Source organism: Eleutherodactylus coqui, chromosome 4, assembly GCF_035609145.1.
Source record: "Eleutherodactylus coqui strain aEleCoq1 chromosome 4, aEleCoq1.hap1, whole genome shotgun sequence".
Taxonomy (NCBI): Eukaryota; Metazoa; Chordata; class Amphibia; order Anura; family Eleutherodactylidae; genus Eleutherodactylus; species Eleutherodactylus coqui.
The window spans coordinates 134,515,896-134,542,548 of NC_089840.1; the positions used below are offsets into that span (position 1 = coordinate 134,515,896).

General features: G+C 42.1%; 1 protein-coding gene across 15 annotated transcripts in view; it reads right to left on the reverse strand.

Annotated features, from left to right (window-relative positions):
- The window catches only part of PLEKHA6 (pleckstrin homology domain containing A6), a 164,185-nt gene that overhangs the window by 25,831 nt on the left and 111,701 nt on the right, over positions 1–26,653 (reverse strand). For 7 of the 15 annotated variants that reach the window (XM_066600132.1, XM_066600133.1, XM_066600134.1 and 4 more), the window contains 7 exons: positions 19,590–19,691; positions 17,845–17,917; positions 17,103–17,203; positions 14,643–14,818; positions 10,445–10,861; positions 9,660–10,146; positions 7,591–7,680 (listed from right to left, as the gene is read on the reverse strand). In XM_066600132.1, coding sequence (XP_066456229.1) covers positions 7,591–7,680; positions 9,660–10,146; positions 10,445–10,861; positions 14,643–14,818; positions 17,103–17,203; positions 17,845–17,917; positions 19,590–19,691 — 1,446 coding nt within the window. The other 8 variants (XM_066600131.1, XM_066600140.1, XM_066600139.1 and 5 more) reach the window with 6 other exon arrangements.

The window sequence follows — 26,653 nt, forward strand, 5'->3', positions numbered from 1 at the left end:
TCGGAACACCTTGAATCACATCGCCCACTGTTTTCAATAGGGCCAGGACAACATTGCACAGTGTGCGAGGTGCACCCGAGGTTTACCCATTAAATACAATAGGAAACACTCTGCAATCCCTGAAGTGATGCAATGGTTCTAACACAAGAACGCCTGACATTCGTGGGGACATTGAACGCTGGTAAGCGCAATATTGGGCCAAGTTTCACGGCCAGATATTACACTTGTCCTTGAAATTAGTCGAAAAGATATACCTTAAAAAACAATATTGCCTTCTGTCTCCATCTTTTGACCCCCATAAAATTTAAATTTTTGCATTGATAAGTTTGTGTAGGGCTCATTTTTTGCAGAGCGACCTGTAATTTTTATTGTTACTATTTTGTGGGACATACAACTTTTTCATCATTTTTTATAAAAAGTTTTCTTGGTGCATGATTATTAATGTGACATTTTAATAAACTGCACTTTTATGGATGCAGCAATATCAATTTTTCTTTTTTAATTTTTTTGTTTATTTACATTTTCTTGATATAACAAATGGGAAAAGATTTTTACAACTTCATATATTTTTTTTACCAATGTAAAAATTTTAAAAAGTGTTTGACTTATTTGTACTTTTTTTTGTACTCCCCATAGGGGACTTGAATTGGCGATCGTATAATCGCTTACACAGTATACTGCAATACTATGGTATTGCATTATACTATATTTTAACAAACTTTCTATTAACCCTTTCCAATCCACTGTCTGACGTCTAAAGACATTCTGATTGAAGGCTGTACAGCTGCAATGTCAGAAGACGTCTGGCAGGGTATTCTTACTGTAGATTACTGGCCGCTCTGTTGTCGGGGGCCTCTCCAGCATGTTCCATACCGCAGTACTGGTTCTAGTCAGCAGATGGCACTATTGTATAATGGCAGAAAGAGAAAGCCCCCTAGGAAACCCTGAATCTAAAATTGGATTGCAAAGGGTTAAAGATGTGCCACAGGCACGTTTTAATAGGCAAACAATCATGGCAGCCACAGGTCTCCTGATTTGAACTCAGAGCATCATAGGAATCTATGATGTTCTGAATTTGGGTCAGTAGACCCACATCTGGGACACTCATCCATGTTTAGGACACATAAATGTGTCTGTAATTCGCTCATGTGAAACAAGTCTAATGATGCACATCTCCTGCTGTAGAATTGAGCACTTGCTGCTGGATTTCCTACAAGGGATGCCTCATTACTAGAAGTGCCAGCAGTAACAGCCTGTGATCAGTCTATGGTCGGGGGAACGTTAGGACAAAAAGAGACTGTCCGAGGCAGGCAATGTCTTTGTTTATTTTTAATATGGATACTAGAAGTCTAATTAGATGACTGTGGACAAAATTGCTTATCCTAAAGCCTTATACATTGAGTCAAGAAGCACCTATACGAACTCTTGTAACCTTCTAACTTGACTGCTTCGGTGTGACTGGCATGTCTTGTCCATTCATATACAGTATTATTTTCTGGTAGCTTTCATCTGCTGGATTTGTTTTTTTTTTTCCCCCATTCATGCGTGATGTTTACATTGACAATATAACAAAATGCTCAAGCAAGGACACATTGTTACAAGCACTACCATATCACACATAGTACAAGCTAAGAAACAGATGGGAGGAAGGTCAGACAGTGTCACAGTGACACCCACACACTGTAGGGAGGAATTGACATAGTTCTGTGGCTTCCTACCTGCTGATCCAAAAAATCAAGGTGCCTCTGTAACTGAAGATCTAACATTTCATCCTGTGAGGAAGGGGAAGCAGCGGCAGGAGACAAACACAGGGTTAAAAAGGCAAAGCAGAGCAAAAGCTGGGCTGGGAGCCTCCAACCCCACATAAACTTATTAATAAAGTGCTACTAGGCAAGGCCTGGAGGAACAGAAGTCTGGGGAGCTTCGGAGAGAAGTGCAAAAAGCGCTAAAGCGGGGAAGGGAAGATGACATGCCATGCAGCACCTATGGCAATCCATACTCCACAGTCACACGGCATGATACATATATGGTAGTACACAACATGTGTCACACATCACATGCAACATGTACAGAGTCCACTAGACACTGAAGATGGTACACCAAGTAACTAGTGATACATACAAGACACAGACTGTTCACATACAGTAGGCTAAAATATTCCTGGCCTATAATCCATGTCCTTCTGGTCTTAATTTGAGTTCCAACTCCCCCACCTTACAAACATAACCATATTACCAAGATATCCTGCATAGCAACAATGCTACGGTTACCAAGGAACAGTCCGTTGGATATTAGACCCATGATTATTATGCTTAGAACATGATGGAACGAAGGCATCAAACAGAGACATCATCATTGCTAAAAGAGATCTGAAGTTCGGATGAAGCAGCAACCCAATGGTATGCCACTACACTATGTGCGCGATGGTACACATAATAAGTTACTACGGCTGGATTCAGATCTGCTATTTCCTTTCTGTTTCATCCTAAGATTTAAATCTTGCGAGTGGAGAATTGCTATGATTCTCCGCTCATGGACAGCGTGGCTGCGCTTTCCATAGTAGTCTAAGGAAAGCGTTCACTGCGTTCCCCATGGCCGGATTATGGCTGCAGGAAACGCACTGAAAAACTCACTTGTGGACAGGAGGCCAAAAGCGTTCACAGCATTTCCCGCGGACGGATTATCGCTGCTGGAAACACAGTGAAAAATCCCCGTGGACAGGAGGCCTAAATCTCCGTTGATTTCAGTGAGACTTATTTTGTTTCAGTTTGCTTCCCTTCTGTCTGGTCTCCGTTTGTAAGACAGAAAAAAATGACCTGCAGAACTTTTGTCATGCCCAAAAATAGTTTCCTTTTCTTTTAACTTTGGAATAGTGAGCACATGATCATAAGATGTCTAACTGATACAATCGGGAACTAAAGGCTGAAATGCTAGTCTTATTAAATTCCCCTCTTTGTTGTTTCGAGTCCTTTCCAGTCTGCTCCAAGTCAGTGAATGGAAACCTTTTTGTTGTTATCCAGAGTATGAAAGCATATCCAGACCAAATAACGTTCACAAAGCTGATTGTCGTTACAATGTATCAGCCTAAGCAATCCTCTGCAGCAGAAGGTCTCTCTCCTATGCTGATCTCCAGACTGACAGCCTCTACTGTACACTGTAACGAGTCCATCAGCTGTCATCAGCAACAGGTTTACAAACGTTTGTAGCCTTTCCATCGTCTGACAGGACGAAAAAAGGTTTAAAAAGGTTGGGTATATTAGAATATTGCATTGCAACATTGGGAGCTGCACTGACCGCCAGCTCTGCGCCCCTCATCTAATCAGATTCATTATAGAATGATCCATGCTTGCACCACCCACAAGGAGAGTCTTGACTTCTGCATGGAGACGTGATGGTTCTGCATCAGTAATTTCCGCATCCAAGTACAAGCACCTTCCCTAAGGCTTCTATCCTTTAGTTTAACCTCCCGTGTGGCAGTGAATCAAAAGCTTTTAAAAAATCTAAGTAGACTACATTCTCCCACCCAAGGGCAGAATTCTATATGAACCATGAAGTATTTTCATGCACAATTACAACTTATTGGTTAACAACATGTAGGGTACCTATAGTCACCGCCGCACACATCACATGTAACAGCGATTACTGTGCCAGCTGTCCTGAGGGGTAGCAGAAGTGTTACTACATTACTAAATGCTACTACAATCCTCTATAGGTGCAGACTACAAGAAGGTTTGTGTAAGACTATGTGAAGTATCGTAATATCTATTAAACCATTTATGAAGTATCTTGAGATCTTGGAAGTTATTACATTCCCATTGGGACACTCATCAAACTTCCCTCAAACCCAGAATTTGTGTAAAATCAGCATATGTCACTATGTTATTCTGCCCTCAGTGAGGACAGCATAAGGTACATGACAGCTTCCCTTTAATGAATATTTGTTACCCCAGAAAACGTGAAAAATAGGAGTCATTACAGGCCACATGGGTGTCAGAACTTCTGGAATCAATCCATAGGAAAAGCAAGAAGTTGTAATGGGGCCAAACTACTTGCTCTCTCCTAAGGTGCATCAGTCGGCAGGTGAAGCTCCACTTTTGGAGCCACTAATACCGTATGTGGCCTGGGAAATTAATTCTAAGCAATTTCCAAAAAATAAACCTATTACCAGAAATGTTTTATGAGCAATTTGCATCAATAAGTGAGTGGGTGATTCTACAAATGTGTTTACAAATATAGAAATATAAATATTACATGAAAACCGCAGTACCGAGATTCATTGCATTATAGGGAGTGAACAATTTGCACTTTTCTCCAGCGGGTTGAAGTATCGAAGAATCATTAGTGGTATCTAAAGCTCCCTGCATCCAACAGCAATGACTTGAAGCATTGTTCTTAAAAAGAAGAGTTAGGCTGGCTGTCCACGGGCGATATTTCATAGCGTGACCCCCGGCGGTAAATCGCACGTGGATCACGCTTGAAACGCTTTCCATAGGATAACTATAGAAAGTGCAGCCCAATGTACACGAGTGGGAAATCCATAACGATTTTCGCTCACGTCTAAAAATCGCGGCATGCCGCGATTCTCCACGATGAACCTATTATTATGAAAATCGTGGTGACTTTAGTGCTCTCCCGCGGCGTTAAAGCGCATCGCCCGTGGACAGGCAGCCTTAATATGAATTTTGGCCCATGCCCATGGGATAGTTGTTTACTATGTGACCAGAAGGACAATCCCTAACTGTTTTTGTAATGTACAGTATAGTTATTAAATTGATTGATTTCAAATTACAAGAGTCTGCTCAATCGGTCAGAACATATAGAAGAGCTACTTTTCTTGGACAGCATTGAATAAACCATACAATCTTACGATCTTAAGACCTGCAATAGCTTTGAAGTAACATACATGAACATTTCCACAGGGAAAATCATTCCTATCACCTCCAATATCTTCCAAAGTATGTAACAAGCGGCATTGCTGAATGTAGGCTGGAGTGAGCAGTATATTACCGGCTTTAGCCATTATTGGTCGACCACTATAATTGTTGCTGGAGCCAATACGGTACCAAGTACAACGGAAACAGAGCCTAAGACCGCCTTCACGCATGCAGTAAACACTGCAGAACTTCTGCTAGTGGAAGTTCTGCAGCATTTACGGAACAAGCCCTGTGGATGAGATGTTAGAGCTCTCCTTTCCTGCGCAAATTTAAGTCATCGAATCCGCAGACTTTTTGAAAAACAGTGCAGATTCAAAATCCACACGTGTCCATTTATGCTGCGGATTTCTGTTACGGTATCCAAATACATTGGGAACCCTAGGGAGAGAAAAGCTGCACTGGAGGCTTAAGGGACTATTACAAGAGACGGAATAATCTGCAGGATGCAGTGCAGATGCCGATTTTGTCAATTAGTGAGGATTTTGTTGCAGTTTAAGCTGCAGATTGTGTTCATTTTTTTCCACAGACTCTAATTGTTAATTACATCTCCTCTATGTTCGAAATGCACAACAATTCCACAAGACGCCCTTAATTTTGGGGCAGAAGAAGTTTCAGCTGAGAAATTTAATCTTGCGGTTTTGAAGTAAAGACATGCAGGTGCGGAATTTAAGCCCCATAGACATAACATTGTGCCGCAAAGATGTCCACGTGGACTAATTCCGTCCTGTGTGAAAGGTCCCCAAGGGCAATATTTGCGCTTCTTGGCAATATAAAGACATTTATTGCAGTACTAGAGTATAGAAATGTTATTAGTTATCAATGCACTTTAATTTGTGGGGTGCAGCAACTATTAAATGTACCCCGACATGTGAGCTCAGTACTACTGTATACAGTTTGTATGAGACTGAGGACCATGTTTAAGGGATTACAAAAGTTTGCACTCCACAATGAAAGGTACAGGATTACCCAGGAAATTTTTCACAAATCACACAATAGGCAAATGAGTGTGTGTGTTTACGTGCGTGTGTGCATGACAGTGTGCGCGCATGTGTATGTGAGTGTGTGTGCGTGAGTGTGTGACAGTGTGTGTGAGTGTCTGTATGAGAGTGTGTGAGAATGAGAGAGTGTGTGTGTATTAGAGTGTGTGTGAGAGTGTGTTTGTGTGTGAGTGAATGTGTGTGCACGTGCAAAGGGGGGGGTTATATAAAAATATCTAAATTCAACATTTGTTTTTAGTGCTGGATAACAAATAGCTGGAGGTGGTAGATCTGTGGGACATTATGTGGAAGGGATTAACACTCTTTTCAGGCCCAGATCACTTTAGATTGTTGCACACGCCACACTGGAGGGCTGTGCTTGAAATATATAATAATAAAATGCTCTGCTGACATTTTGGGGTATACATTATGTAACAAAGGTAAAAATTGAGAGTGAACATTAAAAATACTTAAAATGCTTGAAGTGAAAGAAAAGCCCACACGACCCCCCGCCCCACATACAGCAGTCCTAACCGACTACCCAGATATACACTTTGTATATTAAAATGGCCATTAAAGAAAGGAAGAACCATTTCTCTTTCAGGGCCTCGTTTAGCACGTCGCTTTCATGCAGAATAGGCGTGTCAAAAAATTGCGTCTACTAGAACCAGTAGTTTCCTATAGAACCGTTCAGATGAAGGAATTTTAGATTCGCTAAAAACTCGTACCCTAAAAAAAGACAGGACATGCGTGACTGCAAAGCTCGCATCTAAGGTCCGTGCTTATTTTTTGCGTAGCTAGCCGCAATTATTTTTGGATGTGCCTCTTCTGCTTGAAAACAACGGCCGTGTGAAAAAGGCATTATTGGGACTTCATGCTTTTGAAAGCTTAAGGGATAAAAAGAAATGATTTTCAGTCTTTTTTGATCTTTTTACTCCTAATAACGCTAAAAATAGAACAAAAAACATGTTGATCTAAATCATAAGATAATAAGGCCAAAGCCATAAAACCAGCAGTTACAATAACTGCTCATTATGGGCCAATGCATCTTGTAGCTATTTGCTCTTTTGCAACCATTTTTTCTCCAATGCATCTAAAATGAAGCAATTCTGCAAACAGTTGTTAGTAAAGTATTGTAGCATACTGAACTGGCAGCATCTACACAGACCCATGTGCGCCCATGGTTAGGACTTGTTAGTCTGATCCCTGACCCTGCAGACCCATTAGCTTCCTCTCTTCTATATGTTAGAGGGAGTGGGGTAACACATGACCGCAGGATCAGACTACATTAGGTTTGTTTGTTGTCTGTAACTATGGAGACACATAGGACAGCAATGGAGCTGTATGCGCAAAATGCTAAGATATTGTAGTTAGGGATGTTTAAAAAGTGGCTTAATATTTTATTTGGATGCATTATAACAATAAAAACCGAAACTGTACAAAAGATTTGTAACAATAATGACATTTTTTTATAATCACACTGTTATTCATATGAATGTAAAAGGAATAAAAAAAAAACAAGGGAGAAGAACTAAAATGTGAGAAGCTGCTAGCACAGAGACACACAAGAAGGACAAGAACACAGTACACGTCCTGAAGAGACACGGGGTCCCATCCCACCACACTTAAATCTAATTATCTAAATGGTCTCCTCCCTAATTTCTTATGTAAGTGCTCACCATTTTGTCATGAAGAGGGGGTGATGACGGGTAGCTGTAGGAGTACATTCCAGCGGGCACCGGTCGGCGGTCACCCAAATAGTCATACTGCTAGAAGAGAGAGAGGGTTATTAGGAGCAACATATCCTGAAGATGAGAATACACCTTGGTGGAAAGGAGTGATATACGACAAAAGCGGCATGTTGTGGGGGATATTCAGCAAATACAGCAGATGTTCCTGGCATCCATGCCAATGTGCTCATTAACGGGTGGCTTAAGGATACCCTTGTGACATATAGTACATTCGGGCAATCGTTCATACATGATACTGCCTGTTTACACGAGATGATCCGTCATTTAGTTTTCTGCATGCAGAATCTGAACAACGGAGGAGAAGCGGACAAATTCTTGTTCGTTGTCCAGTCGGGGCAGCATTTACACGGAAAGGTAATTGCTCCGATTGCTGCTTGATGCAACAATCTGTACGACTTATCAGCCCGTGTAAAAGGGCCAACATTCCTATTTTTTAAAGCATTTTTACTTTGCAACATTTTTTCCACATCTGCCAAAATTTTGCACTGCACTGTATATAAAGTTGATAAAATTTGCAGCCTTTATTGTAAAGTGCAGCTATTTAAAAAAAAAAGTTCCGACATGTGAAAAATATTGATTGGTAGGGGTCCGGGCATGGAGACCCCCGCAAAACAATAAAACAAAATATCAGAAGTGCTCAGCATAGAGCGTTGTCCATTCCCCTTATCAGCAAATGATGCATGGTCTCCACAGACTTTCTCTGTAGCCCATGCACCCACTGCAAGCAGCGACAGAAACAACTGAAATGGGCACAGCCCTTAGCTGGGCACTTCTACCCATTAGTTTTAGCGATCGGTGGGTGTTTCAGCACCCGGGCCCCTACCGATCAATACTATGATGTATCTAAAGATTTTTAAAGTTTAGTTAGTTAGTTACCCTTTAAGTACATATCCAATGTTCAACACCATTCAAAAGATTAAATACAGAATTGATCAAATTAAAAGTTGAGTAATTTTGTAAATATATTGCACTAGCTGATATACCCGGACTCGCCCGAGTTAATTTGATACAGGTGTTTACGCACGGAAAATTTTATGAAGTCAAAGTTACTTTAGAGGAACCGAGGAATAAAATATGCATACAGATAGAGGAGTGTTAGATTCTGCTCAGACTGCATGTACCGATGTCCCTCTGCAGAATGTGGCACCTCTCCCACTCTCCTTATTTAGGACCTAAAGAATGCTTGTGCCAAATTTCACGCTTGTACGACACCAGGAAGTTACATAATGGAGGGTTCACTTACTTTTGCAATTAGCATTGAATAATTGAGTTGTGACCCCGTTACTTTTTCTATTTAGGACCTAAAGAATGGTTGTGCCAAATGTCATGTTTGTGCGACACCGGGAAGTTACAGTACATAGGGGTGCCAGTACATTTGCAATTAACATAGAATTTTCGAGTAGTGACCCCTTTAGTTTTCCTATTTAAGATCTAAAGAATGCTCCTGCCAAATGTCATGTTTGTACGACACCGGGAAGTTAAAGAATTAGATTTGGTACATTACACAGGGGTGCGAATACTTTTGCACTTAGCATTGAATAATCAAGCAGCATTTTTGAACGCATAGTACAGCATTTGACAGCTCTTTTTAATGCACCCCATCATTGTGCATAAAAAAGGCAAAAATGTAGAAAAACAGAACAGACAGCTGTCAGAAATCGTGGTGTTAGAAACGCTGCGTTCGAGTGCAGCTCTGCAAGGCCCCATTGCAATCAATGGGAGTGTTGTACCGCGATTAATGCAGAGCAGTTAAAAGCGTCTGGTGTGAGAACGGCCTCACTTACCATAGACTGATCATGAACAGATTGTATTACTGTGCGGAGCTGCAGTTACACTTCTACAGGCTTCTGAACTGCAATCTCCCAGCATTCCCTCTTCACCTTCGAATATTTATCTAATATATAGTTTCTTGGAGGTTCCTATTAAACACTAAGCTCATGCCAATGGTAACCATTAACTCATGTCAAATATTTCCTTACTTAGCATAGCATACTTACTTTTGGAGAGCTAATCGAACGCCTCATGGTGTATGCAGCCGGATCTCCGAAGCTTTCATCCCGTGACATCGTTTCAAACCGTGCACTGGGGGATCGTACAGGAGAGTAGACCCTTGGACGAGTACTGTAAGCCCCCTGACTAGGAGATCGAGGTACTGAACGAGAACGGGGCTGCAGGGATAGCCGTCTCAGAGATCCACAAGCAGCATCTACCTCCTGATAGTATAAAGCTGGACGAGGACCCCACAACTCTGCTGGGCGTCCATAAACACTAGGCTCCTTCCAATCCCGAGGCTGATAAGGTATTCCATTGCGAAGAACCTGATGTTTTTCTTCCAAAGCCCATTGTGGGAAAGCTGACATAGAGCAAATGCTGTCTGGTCGTGATCCCGTAGGGGTGTAGTACTGATAACCATCTGGGTACTGAGACGCATACTGAGGGTAGTAATCGGGCATGCGGTGTGATCCGGGAAAGTATCTGCTGGGGCTGTGATAAAATAAAATGAGTATATACAGTACATCACTTCATACGGCACTACAAATCTGGTAGAGTACATCACTGAGCAGGACATTAACATAGAAGAAATACAATATATACAGAGAGAAATACAATATAACAATGATGTTGCTGGGCTCTAGTATTGTAGATGTATTTACTGATGCCTTACATATGAATTCTCTAATGTGCCAATTTTTGTATGTTGTCAGTCTAGTTGGCTGCCGAGCCCTGGACAGATTGTCAGATTATTCTTTCAGATGCACCATTACAAACTACATTTTCCTACCTTTGCATGTTTTCTGTAGGAGCGGCTGCCCTGCGCAGGTTCACCCACTGCTGTAACTGTGACATGGAGTTTTGTCTCTGTGCAACTTTCTCTGGGTGGCTACGTGGCATATTTCCCCTCCGTTGTCCATTTCCCTCTGGAAAAGCAGTACTGGCTGGGCGGCCCGGAGAAGGAACAAAACCCCAACCATTGGGTTGCAAGGGGCGTTCTCCTTCTGGCAAATGTCTTGGAGGCTCCAAGTCTGGAAGCCTTTCAGAAGGAGTCCCTGTCCCATTTACTTTGATTAGAGGATCCTTTCTGCACTCTGACCTCCTCTCCAGCTTTTCAGAACCTCTCCCATCTCCTTCCCCACGACTTCTGGTTTCTGGATCACGATCCCTTACAGGGGGTATATTTTCACTGTCCTGCCTCTCCAATCTGTAAAACATACACATAAGTAATTGCAGTCAAAGTTTAAATATGTTATTTCTTTGTCTTATCTTAAGATAAATCTGTTTTTGGATCTATTTACATAGAACACACATTTATTTTGGGAATTTCGAGTCTATGCCGATCCTTATGGGATGCAGCTAACATGGAGAGACGCATTACACAGTGAGGGCAAATAAGGGGGATAGAACAATACTTCTGCAGCGCCACCTGTTGGAAGGCAGCATCCCTGCAAGTCAGTGTTAGACTGTTTATACAAGCCTTGTAACAAAGACTGGGAATTGAAAGCCAAGCCAGAATCCATACAGAGACAGCTGTTTCGGGATGATTGCCCCTTATCAGTGTGCAGTAGGTTTCTGGCTTGGCTAGTGAAAGGCCTGTGACGTGGGTCAGGAACGCTAATTTTTCTCCTTAAGGAGAGCACCTAGAGGGTGAGTGAGGAGACTTACAAGGCAGAAACACACAAGTGTATTGCAAAATACAATCGCTCCTGCACAACTTTTTTCTGCAGAGAAGGAGTGTACTTTGCTTATGTGCCTGTGCAAATACTGTGCATATTTGTACAGGCACTGCTAGCCTACATGGATGGAGGAATCCCCCCACCCCAATTTAAATAGCTACTAAGCCAAACAAAGTGCTGATGTTCGCTGATATGTGCAACATTTTGCGCATTCCTGCGCTAACATATGTGCACATTTGCCCACCTTCCATAGACCTCTATGGGCTTCTTTGGTGCACAAATGTACACAAAAAAAAGAGCTGGTCCTATTTTTTTGCAGCCGCAAGACCGCAAGAAAGGAGAATGAATCCATTGAAATCAATCCTTGCGTTTTGCGCGTGGAGAAATCGGTGCGCAAAAACGTGCTAAAATACACTCGTCTGAAGGAGCCCTGAGGGATATGTAGGATTTTAAGCAGTATTCTTCTGCTCACATAGCTTACAACTTCATCGCAGTTTTTATATATGGGCCAATTACTTCATATTGTATCAAGTGTAAAAAACATGAGGTATCTAGAGGCGCTGCTGCTGCAATGAAGCTCAAACAAGACCTGAGGTACTAATTCATATTGTAAGCAACATAGAGTTATATTGCAATCTCAATACAAACAACACAAAATTGCATGTTCAGAACCTATTAGCATTTCCCTACAGCAGGTAGGGGAGGGAGTACAGTACCAAATGCAGACGGCGGTATTACAGAGTGATCATTAGACTGGAATGGAGAAAACCACTTATATATTATGGAGAACACTAAGTAACATTTAGATTCCTGCTTACAGATTATTACTAAGCAGAAGCGGGAGGGGTTTGTGTACTGGGTGATGTCACCAGATGCAAGAGTTAACCTTGGGATGCATACTATTTAGGCAATAGACTTCATTTGCACGGTGGATGAGAATGGCGCAAGGCAGATGCATTTTTATACAGATATTTTTGTCATGTGTTTTTTTCCGTCTTCTATGTCTATACTTTGAAGCCTCTGGAGAAACGCCTAAAAAATACCTATACTTAAGCATATTGCATTTTGGGAAAAAAAGCACCACAAAAATCACACCGTAGCGCATTTCCTATTTTCTTATTGCATTACAGCTAATGTCTCGATACATTATTTATAGAGATGAGCGAACCTATTCGGCCACGCCCCTTTTTCGCCCGAGCACCACGATTTTCGAGTACTTCCGTACTCGGGCGAAAAGATTTGGGGGGTGCCGTGGGTGAGTGGGGGGGTTGCAGCGGGGAGTGGGAGGGAGAGGGAGAGAGAGAGGGCTCCCCCCTGTTCCCTGCTGCTACCCCCTGCTCCGCCACGCCTCCCCTCGCCCCCCGAATCTTTTCACCCGAGTACGGTAGTACTCGAAAATCGCGGTACTCGATCGAGTAATTACTCGAAACGAGTAGGTTCGCTCATCTCTAATTATTTTTAAAAAGTGTGAAAATAGTTCAAGAAGAATGTAGCCAATAACATGGCGTTTTCTTAAAATATCTGAATGTGAAACCACCCTTAAGCCGGCTTCACATGGGCGCTAAAATCGTGCGAGAGTTGTGCATTTTGAGACACACAAATCTGAACCCCATTTTTAAATGGCGTTATACACGTCCTACACATGAGCGATTTTTAAACTGCATTGCGATGCTGTGTCTTTGGGTGTCCCCCCGCATCGCCTATTGTTTTTAATGGCGCCAGCATCGCACCACATGCTATGTGCATCAGAAATACTCTGCTATTCTCCACCGCCGCTGACAGCTGTGGAGGGGGTTCGCTACTTCCCCGATGTGATGCGAGGCAGTTTTGTGATAAAAACGTTTTGTATCCACGGGGAAATCGCATGTTGGCGACGGCGATATCGGGGCAGTGATTCACGGCCTAATATCGTGCTTGCCCCTGTGAAGTTAGCCTTAGGCATTCATGGCATTTTTTACAGGTTTTTCTGTTTTTTTTGTGCAGCTGGATCTTACATTCAAGTTAATTGTGAAATGTTAAACACGCAACAAACAATGTGTTTTGGGTATTTTTAGTGCTTTCTTTGGGTCACCGGCATTTTATTTCAAAATGTAGCATGCTCTGGATGTGGGTTTCCTCTGGTATTTTTTAAATAGGCTTCTCTGTAACGCATGAAAATATGCCAGGAAAACACATTACAAATTAAGAAAAAAATCAAAATGCACAATGAAAAACATATGAAATTGATGGAACAAGCGGAAAAGAAACGTTAAAAAAGGGAAGAAGGAAACCTTCCCTCTATATCTCGATGACCTAAATCATTACTCTCGCAGTACTCTTCCTCCTCGAACATCCCTGTATTATTACACTTATCACAATATTAGGGCGGCTTCACACGGCATATCTGTGCCCCATAAAAGCCTATGGGGGTGTGCAAATGTACACAAAATATGTAAGGTGATGCACGAAAAACAGTGCTAAATATCCAGTCGGGCGTGGTACTGTCCCGTGCGCAAAAAGAACTGCCCTGCCAATCCTAGAATTCTTTTGATCCCATGTGCGGGCAGGGATTTTATGGCCAGAGGCTAGGACAATTACAATTATCAGGACAATTACAATTTACTACAATGGGAACGACGTCTTCATGGAAATTCACTCTTGTATTACCTGCTACTAAAATTCTAACTTTTTTTTAGTACCAAAGTTACAATAAAATGTTATATGTTTGCTGAATCTTTACGGTGACAAATGTTCCCATTCCCAATTTCACATTTATTTTGCTTAATACCTAAGGGCGGCTTCAGACAACCGTATTCGCAATTAAGCATGCTTCAGCGTAATTGCGCAGTGATTTACTGTAACATTTTGCGTATGCAGGGCCTGTTCACATGGGGGCACAAAACACCCCTTCTGTGATTTAAATGGCTATTTAGCCTAATGAGGTCCAGATGTGTTCTCTTTTTGCGCAGCGCATTGTGCGTGTTCCTGCATTTTGCATGCACATTTGCACACCTCCCATAGACTACCATGGGGGCCTTCGCTGTGCACTATGCAGAAAGATAGAGCAGGACCTATTATTTGTGTATGCACAAAATGTGCATACCGAAATAGTTCACCAGCACCAACCCGTTGACGTCAATGGGCCTTATGCTCTGCGCGAGTATATTTTATGAGCGCAAATACAGGCGTCTGAAGCCGCCCCAAGTGTTTAGGCAAACTGGTTGAAACTGAGCAGATGTTTTTTCTTGCAGGTAGTTGGGTAGACAAGGGCACTAGACATACGTGTGTAATGTATGCTCAGCACACATGTGATGCACACCATGTACTGACCTAGGAGTGGGAGGGTTCTGTACTTGTGATGCCTCTCCCATCGCTCGTATCCAAGCCTCCTGCTCTTCTCTGCTCTCTGCACTAAAGTAATAAGTGCGGATGCCAGCGTGTTCTGCCTGTCGAGACATTTGGGCTTCATTATGGAGAGTATCATCCCCAACCCAGCACACTGTTACCTGTGGGACAAGATACAAGAGCAAATAAGAAAGGACAAAATAATGAATAAACAGCTGCAATAGGACATGCAAAGACAGGTAAAAGTAAAGGATCCCGACCACGAAACCCAGCTACTTGTGTGTTACTGTCAAACAAACTTGTATTTATAGCTTGTGTTTTCTATCTTGCTTTAGGGCTCAGTCACACAGGTGTTTTTACGAGCGTTTATTCGGGCGTAAAACCGTTTGCACTGCGTACGCACGACCACCAGAGATAGAACATATGAGTGGCAATGGACGTGATCACGTGGTTTTTTTTTACGCACCCAATGCGAACGTTTTTACGCATTTAAAAACACTCGTGGGACTGAGCTCTTAGGCTGCCTTCACACCTGCATTTGGGTCAGTTCAGGGTTTCCGTCTCTCTGTCCCGTTTTTTGGAGGAGAGAAACTGAAATGAAATGGAAAAAGACAATCAGTTTTTTTCCCATTGATTACAAGGGGGTTCCAAAAAAGGGAAAGCAAACAGAAAAGCTTCAGCTTGCTTCCATTCCGTCAGATTTCTTAAATAATGCTGCACACTGCGCTATTTTCCAAAACAAAAACATCAACCTAACGGAATGGAAGCAAACTGAAGCCTTTTCATTTGCGTTCTCTTTTGAGGAACCCCATCGTAATCAATGGATCAATGGGGAAAAAACTGATCCGTTTTTTTCTGTCTTATTTCAGTTTCTCTCTTCCAAAAACGGAGCAGAGAGAAGGAAACCCTGAACTGACCCCAACGCCCATGTGGATGCAGCCTGTCTCTCTCTCTCTCTCTCTCTGTATATATATTAGAATAAATATGTATGTAGGTTATATTTTTGGAGCTGAATAGCAAGGAATTTCTTTCTATGGAAGAACACTTAGAGGGTTTGTCCAAACTTATACAAATAAAACCTAGTTAGTGCAACTTGCTATAAAACTTTGTGTTTCAATCTCAGCTTTTTTAAGATCTAGGTTTGCCGTCACAAAATGGGATCATTCTTCTTTATGAAAAGCTCATAGAGACCTAACACTCATCACTACTAATCTATATTAGCCAAGGCAATCATTTATGTGAGTAGTAGTAGGCCAAGGTGAGTTTTTAGTCTATAATCGTAAACAGAAATGTTTCCATTCGCTGACAACAAGTAGAGAGCTTGAAAATGGTGAGAAAAAGAGAAAATGCATTTAAAAGTTGCATTGGATCGCATTGTTAAATGTTTATGCTTTATTAACATAAGACTGGACAACTCCTTTAAAGAAAGAATTAGCTGGTCCTAAATAAAGCTCATCATTTGTGTTCTGTTTCACATTCACCAAATACTTATTTATGTTGTAAGATATTGAAATATGGGTCCTCATGCATGAATTCCCAGTGCACACTAAAGATCTTGGCAAATGGCACAGTTTACACTCGAACTGGCTGCATGCATGTGTTCATATGTGAAACCAGTATTTATGCAACATGCATGCTTGGCCCAAGCTAAGCAGGGAGTGGATAATGTGAGCATGCAGCAGGTACAGCAGGACTTACTACCTAGCACAGCGACTCTGTAGGGGGCAGGCTCTTGGCAGGGGTACGTTCCATGGAATCCTCTCACCAGCACAGGAGGGAAGACAGAACAGGTGAGAGAGGCAGCATACACTGGGGGCTTGCATCATTCAAAGCAGAAACCCCCATATGTGGCTCAAATGAACTGAACGATTTATATGACTTATCGGAACATAAAACAAAAAAAAATGGATCTCTTAGGAATAAAATATACTAAAGACAGCTTCATGTTTAAAGATTCCCAAATCATCCGATAGAATTGGAAGTAATTAAAATGATGTACGTGATTTTTTTCATTCTTTTTAGGTATCAAATAGCAAGCCTTAGAAATCAAATAATACATCGGTTTACAACAGAACACAAAAAACTGCTACAAAGTTGCTATATCACACCTTACCTGTATAGTAAGGCCGTGCAACTGCACAATTGCAAAAATATTAGGATTGTTGTTTTTCCCCCCCTTTTAAACATGTCACTGTCATCAGTAAGTATTTGCCCTAAGAAAGAGCAATCCTTCAACAGAGTCATAAGTATTGGATGATATCTGTCCAAAACCAATTCAGTGTCTGACATGAAAAGGTCACCTGTACTTCAGTATACACCACTTTCAGGAGAAAACCTGGAAAAACTGAGTTGTGTGAACATTTTAGAACAATATAGAAAAGTATCAGCTGCCCTCAGCTGCGCCAAATACCTGTGTATGGAAAACAAGCCTGCAATCCAACTGACCTTAAAGGTGTGCTTCCGACTGATATTATCCGACGGTTGAACTGGGGCGATGCGAAAACTTAGCAGGGGAATGCTTCCCAAAATCCCCTCTTCTTTTTCATCTGAATTTAAGAAAACAATAAGAATCTTGAAAGAAAGAGGGGAGAAATGAAATAACAATGCCGAAGAAGGACAGAGGACGATGCCGAAGAAGGACAGAGGACGATGCCGAAGAAGGACAGAGGACAATGCCGAAGAAGGACAGGGCAGCACTGTGGAACATATAGAATAAAAATGTGGACGCAGGGCAGAGGGCCCCGAACAGGAGACAAGAAAACGAAAACACTGACAGCGAAACAAGAAAAGGGAGAGACCTTCTAGGGAGTAATAGACTAACATGGAGGGTGGATGATAGCTCTTGACAAAACTGTGGCCATGCACCTGATGTAACTCCTTCTCTGCCAGGCTATTTTCCAAAAGCAATGCCGTTTTCATGGACTGCGCCATAGTAAATATCTTCCCCACAGAGTTAATCCTAGCACATGTATGCCTGCCAGTGATAATAACGTGTGGGAGGCTTTTCGAGTGCACATATAACACAATAGGGCACTGATAAATTATTCACACCCCACCTGTTCCATGCCTAAGCATAGGTGAATTGGGACCAGGCAACAGATGGGAGGAGAGCTCCTCAATCTATCTGTTCTGGCAGGGGGGACAAAAATAATAACCTGGCATTGGGATTTAGACATTTTCTATGTACCTTTGTAATAGAAGAGGCAACGATCAACAAGGACAAACCAGCGCTTGTTCCACTGCTTTACTCCAGAACTGGCCTGCAGATAATAAGAGACGTGGACAATGAAAGAGAAAGAAAAAGATAGGGGAACAATATTATAAAAAGGAGCAGCATGTAGATGGCATAACGAAAGCAGGTGACCTATTTCTCAGTCAGGCCAGCAGTGCAGAATGTGTGAGTAGGGCAGAAGTCATTAAACTATGATTGGGGGTTTAGGAAATGGTGAAACACAACAAATACCCTGTAAAAGAAAAGAATCACACAGGAAAAGTACTCTGGAGAGAATATATGGGCAATGAGGGCCACAATTTTGATACAGATCTTATTATGTACCTAACTTTTTAGAGTAAGGTGCGATATGTACATGAGGGACAACACTATATATTTGCCATTATATGATGTGTACCCTGTATTTTCCCTATTTTTCCCTTCTGCAGGATAAACATCTGATTCTTAATCCTCTCAGAGCTGGTGGGAGGAGCCTGGCTACTGTGCTGTGTACTAAAACTATGCAAAGAACTGCAAATTCTTCTTTCTATCTAAAATGCACAGAGAGCTACAGCATCATCATGTAGGAAAGTGTACAGCAGTACTGAGCAGTGGAGATGTAAATAAACAGCAGTGCACAACTTAACATGAGCATTCTGTGAGAGTCTCTACCTCCTCCTCCACCTCCTCCCTTCTACTCTCCTAGACTTCAATGAATATAATGTCTTGTACCCCTCCACCACTTCCTGTTCTGCCATAGTGCCATCTCCAGTAAAACACCTGACAGCAGCAAATTAGCAGGAAGGGTGAGCCCTAGTGGCCAACACTTTAGAGTGATTTTTCAGTATAAAATGGCATTTTAGGTAAATACAGTAAATAGGAGTTTTGCTAATTATTACACTGGCTAGCATATAAGCACAGGATGTTTGAAAGCTTAGTGACCATTTAAGTCAAAGTGATGCTTAAGAATGTGTGGTTGGAACACAGAGGCTACAGACGCCTTTGAGGACATTTAATAACTTAAATATATGGATTTTGGGTAAAAAAGTATTTTTGCAATAGTGTTTTATTAACAACTTAACTATGCAGCATTTGGCTTCCATGTATCAAAGTATATTGAAAGCTGTAGAATGCTGTTCTAGCAAATCTATCAGTGAACTCACCCGATGGCCCAGTCTCCAGCCCCTCTCTTACCTCTCCTAAACCATCTAATCAAATGATTTACAGTCAAAACAAAGTCTAACATTAATGCAAACATTATTCACTATAGAAGTTCATTCAAGGGAGCAAAAGAGGTGCTAGAGACTGAGCCGTCAGGTGAGCTCACTGCTGGATTTACTAGTGAACAGCAGAAGCCAAATGGTGCAAACGTTTTTATAAAACCCTATTGCAAAAATGCTTTTCAGCCAAAATAAGAAATGCTCTCAGATGTGTCCACAAGCTTTATAAATCCCAGAAGCAACATATAAAGGGCCATGCATACTATCAATGTCTGTTCACTTGGCTGAGCTAGGCCAGATCACAGAACAGTGAAGTTTCGCCAGTTTTCCAAAGATTTGGCTTCAAGTTTTGAAAACTGGAACAGCTCCTTATTGCTTCTGTTAGCTCTCCGTAACTGAATAGATTCCTAGTAATTCACTGGACCCTCATTGAATTTCAATATATCTACCTGTTCTTTTTAGTGTTTATTTTTTATTGGTTTTATCACACAATTTACTCACCTGTTTATACAACCAGCCTATCTTTGTGACCTCAGCATTTGGGTTCCTCTTCATGGAATTGGATCGTTTCCCAAAAGCGATTCCTTTCTTGGACGGTCGAGACTTTATAAAACAAGATACACTGCATCAATCTTCTAATGAACTAACAACATCACATAGAAGAATAATCCACCTTAGACTGTATAGTTTGGTATACACTTTTGAGTACACTGCAAATACACAACTATGTTTTAATACAAATGGGTATTTGTTCAGCTCTTTCTGTTCTGATAATACTCTTATTCTGCATATAATAATATATCTCAATAGATAATAAATTCCGTGCTGGTTAAGTTTACAATCTGCCGTTTCAGGGTGGCTTAACACGGAACAACTGCTGTCCGAATAGTTGTTCAGTCGAGCGAACGTGACATGTAAACCTAGTCGCCAATAAGGTGACAAACAATAGTTCATTGACTAGTTGCTAATCGCTTTGGTTCAGCTCACCTAAAAATAGTCGCTGGTTGATTAACTATTGTCTGATGTAAACAGGCAATTGCTTGTCTTTCAACGAGCAGCCAATAACAATTGTTCAGAGTAAAAGCATACATACAGTCGTTCATTGCCAACAACTCACTGTAGCGACTATTTGGAGGTACAATTAGTACAATGGTTGTCCCGTGTAAATTCATCATAAAGCTCAATGTCCACGGGCAGATTTGATTTGCGGAACCGCATATCAAGCCGCTCATAGGTATGCATTAGCATATGCAAAAGAATTAAAAGCATGCAGATGTGATTTTTTTCCCCCAACATGCGGATCGCTCGCCATGTCCACCTATAAGTGCGGGGGAAAAAAATCAAAAAGATAATGGTCCCTTTTTGTTCCTATAAGAGAGGTCTATAAACTGTGTGGAGAACTGCAGATTATTGTCTTTAAATGTCTGTGCCAGTCTTTCCTTACCGTTCTCTCCCTTCCCTCTGTTCTCTATACATTTCAGTGACACAAGGACTCATGTCTTTCCCCACCTCTAAGGTCACTACTTAATCAATTCAGAACAGGCAGTGGATAGCAAGTGAGGTAAAAGGAAAACCCCAAGTAGTAGGTGTTTTACTGACTTTTGGCACCAAAAACATTTAAAGTAACTAAGATATACTATAATATAAGCACAATTAATGTCCATTTAAAGGGGTTGTCCCGCGCCGAAACGGGTTTTTTTTTTTTCAATAGCCCCCCCGTTCGGCGCGGGACAAACCCGATGCATGTGTTGAAAAAAAAAACGGATAGTACTTACCCGAATCCCCGCGCTCCGGTGACTTCTTACTTACCTTGCGAAGATGGCCGCCGGGATCTTCACCCTCGGTGGACCGCAGGTCTTCTGTGTGGTCCATTGCCGATTCCAGCCTCCTGATTGGCTGGAATCGGCACACGTGACGGGGCGGAGCTACGAGGAGCAGCTCTCCAGCACGAGCGGCCCCATTCAGAAGGGAGAAGACCGGACTGAGCAAGCGCGTCTAATCGGGCGATTAGACGCTGAAAATTAGACGGCACCATGGAGACGGGGACGCCAGCAACGGAACAGGTAAGTGAATAACTTCTGTATGGCTCATAATTAATGCACACTGTACATTACAAAGTGCATTAATATGGCCATACAGAAGTGTATACCCCAACTTTTTTTCGCGGGACAACCCCTTTAACTTTCAGCCAGGGGTGTAACTATAGGGGATGCGGTTGCACCCAGGCCCAGGACTCTTAGGGGGCCCATAAGGCCTCTCTTCTCCATATAGAGAGCCTAGTAGTATGAATAAAGTATTATAGTTGGGGGCCCTGTTACAGATTTTGCACTGGGGCCCAAAATCTTCAAGTTCCGCCTCTGTATTCAGCTGTATAAAAGTGGTGATATAGGAAACCTAAGACCATGTAACAGGAAAACTGAGCTCCAAACTCAGAAAAAAAAAGAAAAAGAAAACACTTTAAAGATATCTTTACTACAGAGCCTGTTCTAGATGGCACCATGTGTGGAATTTTTCTTGCACGAATGCACTTTATATTGCACTGATACACGGCGCTCCACCTGTATCTCTTTTGCAGCAAGATAGCAATGTACCACATTATAACAGCTCAGTGAACAAATATTGTACCAGAACCAATCTCATAATAAAATTACGGCCTCAGAACCAAGCTAAGTACATAAACATAGCACAAACAAAACTCAGTACATAGATACAATACCAGAACCAAGTTCATAACACAAACACAGCACTAGAACCAAAGGGCAGACTCACACGAGTGTGATTTTACCACATATTACACATGCGAATGAAACTCATAACATAAAGAGCACAAATCAACACCATAATATCAAACCCATAATATATATATACAACTACAGAACCAAATACAACAACAAAACTAAGCAACTGTGTTGTGAGGGCGCCAGTGGGCTGACAGCGACACCTCAGAACATCAGAGAGGAGGAGACAAAGCCAAGAATATGATAATTATCACACTTCATGTAGCTTCTCAAGATGCATGGAGAAAAATGGGAGAAATACAAGAAAAAAAACAACTGGTAGCTCACCGCAGCGCTCCACATGCAATTAAACACTTGAAACAATTAGGTTCAAACTCCTCCTTTTTTTGGTAATATAAACAACTAGAATTAGAAAATTTGGTTTGGGGTGAAACCCCTTCATCAGTTCAGCTGGATCATATACTAAAAAGAGGCAACGAAAGATTAGGGATAGGGTTCGAGTAAAAGAGAAAAAGGATTAGAAACAATAAAGAATATCTAAAACACACGTGTGAGGTACCAAAGCAGAAATGTAAAATTACAATAGCCAAATAAAATCCAGATGTTCCTAATGAGACGACAATGGTAATAGTGAAAAGTGTACTAGCAAAAAAGGCCTGCAGAAAATAACATTGCAGTACAAGCAGTAAACACGTCTCCAAACCAATTATAACAGTCAGATTGGAGCATGACATCCGATAAAGCTAGCTGTGAGGAACTGAAAAAAATAGAACCGCAAAAGGAAACACCACAGAACTAAAATTACAAGTTAAAAAGGTCAATAAAACTATAAATAGCCAACATTTTCACTATAAACCTAACCCTGATCAAACTGGCACATCAGTAGAATGGGATAGATGAAGGCGTCTAACGTGTTACATGGTCCAATTTTGTGACCACTAATGTTTTATGAGAACTCCCCAATAAAGACGGTAAGAAAAGGTGAGTAAAAAAGAATAAATATTTGGAGGTGGCATGAGCTGCAGGATGTTTGTGTGACTTAGGGCTCATTCACACGGGCATATACGCTGCCCCTTTGATGCATTGGTTTACAAGGAAGGTGGGAGGGAGCATAGTAGCGTGACTGCTAAATTTCATCCCCCTTCTCTTCTCCTTTCTGCCCCTAGCCGCTGTTTGCAATGGGAGGGGCACTATGAGGCCAAGCTAAGCCCCGCCTCCATCTCTTCCATTGCAAACAGTGACAAGGGGCAGGAGCTCCGCACAAGAGCTCCCACCCTGTCCCGCCTTCTCCTCTTGCAGAGAGCCGACGAGGGGGAAGGAAGGGCTGTCTCCCCCCACCCAACAGCGTACACGCCCCCCACATGCATCACATGGTAGCGAATATACGCTCGTGTGAATACGCCCATATACAAATATCCCCAGAGCGGATATATATTTTATAGAATTAAAAGAGGACGGGCTGGAAGAAAGAGAAAGAGGGAAGCCAGGAAGGGGCAGAGCATGAAAGCAGCAAGGAGGAGCAGGAGAGTGCAGTAGAAAGAGATGGGACAGATGGAACAGGCAGAGGTAGTAGAAAAAAAAGCAACAGGAAGAAAGAAAATAGCTGTTAGGAAAGATCCAGAAGAGGCATGTTACAAATCCCAAGTGACCAGGAGAGTCAACAGCACTGCTGTACCCCAGGAGCTTAGAAGAGTTGGCAGGTGAGAAAGCTACTTTAAAGGGAACCTGTCAGCAAGTTTGAGCCCCATAAACTGTTATCAGGCTCAAAAGGTGAGGGATGCTCATCCAGGGAGCTGCTCTTTATACTCATCAGGTGCCCCCTGAAGTGTCACTGCTTGCACATAGAGTGACCATTTTCAGACAGCTCTGTGCACACACTCTTTTATTCATCTCTACGGGAGAGCGCAGACACAGAGCCATCTGAACAGCATCACGATGCGTACTCCTAGCTACGCATGGACACTGCGCAAGAACGGGGCACTCGGTGGGTATAAAATGCAGCTCCTCGAATTCCTCATTCCCTGATCTTTGAGCCCTATTATGTAGTTTCATATGTAGTTAGGGTTCAAAGGTGACGACAGAGGTCCTTTAAGGTAGTAATATTTGCCTACATACAGGGATTTGTATGCAGTAAGGCTGGCTGCACGCGAACAAGTCAGATTCGGGAGCCCACAGCGGAATCTAGCGCTGACTCCGGTGTAACTTCTCTTCATGTATTGCAGATGACTGCGAACACTTGCCGTTGATCATGCGCAGTACATATATACACTACCGTTCAAAAGTTTGGGGTCACATTGAAATGTCCCTATTTTTGAAGGAAAAGCACTGTACTTTTCAATGAAGATAACTTTAAACTAGTCCTAACTTTAAACAAATGCACTCTATACATTGCTAATGTGGTAAATGACTATTCTAGCTGCAAATGTCTGTTTTTTTGTGCAATATCTACAAAGGTGTATAGAGGCCCATTTCCAGCAACTATCACTCCAGTGTTCTAATGGTACAATGTGTTTGCTTATTGGCTCAGAAGGCTAATTGATGATTAGAAAACCCTTGTGCAATCATGTTCACACATCTGAAAACAGTCTAGCTCGTTACAGAAGCTACAAAACTGACCTTCCTGTGAGCAGATTGAGTTTCTGGAGCATCACATTTGTGGGGTCAATTAAACGCTCAAAATGGCCAGAAAAAGAGAACTTTCATCTGAAACTCGACAGTCTATTCTTGTTCTTAGAAATGAAGGCTATTCCATGCAAGAAATTGCTAAGAAATTGAAGATTTCCTACAACGGTGTGTACTACTCCCTTCAGAGGACAGCACAAACAGGCTCTAACCAGAGTAGAAAAAGAAGTGGGAGGCTGCATTGCACAACTAAGCAAGAAGATAAGCACATTAGAGTCTCTAGTTTGAGAAACAGACGCCTCACAGGTACCCAACTGGCATCTTCATTAAATAGTACCCGCAAAACACCAGTGTCAACATCTACAGTGAAGAGGCGGCTGCGGGATTTTGGGCTTCAGGGCAGAGTGGCAAAGAAAAAGCCATATCTGAGACTGGCCAATAAAAGAAAAAGATTAAGATGGGCAAAAGAACACAGACATTGGACAGAGGAAGACTGGAAAAAAGTGTTGTGGACGGATGAATCCAAGTTTGAGGTGTTTGGATCACAAAGAAGAACGTTTGTGAGACGCAGAACAAATGAAAAGATGCTGGAAGAATGCCTGACACCATCTGTTAAGCATGGTGGAGGTAATGTGATGGTCTGGGGTTGCTTTGGTGCTGGTAAGGTGGGAGATTTGTACAGGGTAAAAGGGATTCTGAATAAGGAAGGCTATCACTCCATTTTGCAACGCCATGCCATACCCAGTGGACAGCGCTTGATTGGAACCAATTTCATCCTACAACAGGGCAATGACCCTAAACACACCTCCAAATTGTGCAAGAACTATTTACAGCAGAAGCAGGCAGCTGGTATTCTATCGGTAATGGAGTGGCCAGCGCAGTCACCAGATCTGAACCCCATTGAGCTGTTGTGGGAGCAGCTTGACCGTATGGTACGCCAGAAGTGCCCATCCAACCAATCCAACTTGTGGGAGATGCTTCTAGAAGCGTGGGGTGCAATTTCTCAAGCTTACCTCAACAAATTAACAGCTAGAATGTCAAAGGTGTGCAATGCTGTAATTGCTGCAAAAGGAGGATTCTTTGACGAAAGCAAAGTTTGATGTAAAAACAATGTTATTTCAAATACAAATCATTATTTCTAACCTTGTCAATGTCTTGACTCTATTTTCTATTCATTTCACAACGCATGGTGGTGAATAAGTGTGACTTTTCATGGAAAACACAAAATTGTTTGGGTGACCCCAAACTTTTGAACGGTAGTGTATATTTTTTAAATATTTGTTTTTCCCATGTAGTCTCTAGTCGATGACGTGGGTACCTGCAGCCTATCGCAATGTCAGTTGTGATCGGCTGCGGGTCGGACGGCTTCCATTGACTGCAATGGAAACTGTCTGCGCTGATTCCGCACAAAAACAAAACATACTGAGATTTTAAATCTGCTCATGGAAATCACAATTGCTATCCACTCATCTGAGCGGAAATACAAATATTCTATGTTTTTAATAGGCGCGGAATACTATGTACTGTGAGGATTGTGGATTCCGCAATTAAAATCCGGTCGTATGAAGCTGGCCTAAGGCTAACTTCACACGAGCAAGCGCGATATAGGGCCGTGAATCCCACCCCCATATCACGCTCCCCATCATGTGAAATTCCCATGGACAGAGTTTCCTTCATTGCTTTCAATGGGGCCGGCGCTGCTGCCATAATATTTACTGATTGGTCTAATACTGTATTTGCTCCTAGTAAAGCGGCAATAATATTATATAACTATATATGTATATGCTTTTGATATTTTTTTTTCCTTTGGGGGAAGGGGGGGGGAGTGGCTGGGCAGGCATGACATATACTTTGGAGCTCAGACCCCTGATCTTTTAAGACCATACTGTACATTACAGTTCTGCTGATTCTGATTGGCTGCTGTGTAGAAGCAGAAACTCCCCAAGAAGTCACTGCATGGGGAGCTGATCTCCCATGCAGCAAGAATACAATGATTAAGAACAAGTTGTTGCCCTACTGATCTACCTCTGTACATCCCTATACAGTGCTTCGATGTGGGAGCAGAATGCAGAAGTAGTGGGCAGTCACAGGTTGATGAAGCCGCGCTAGCCGAGCCAAAAATGAGGGTTAGTGTACCAGGATCCAGTCTCCGCCACACTGCTGACTGCAGGGCACAGGACACAATGGACTAAGCTTGGATGAGAT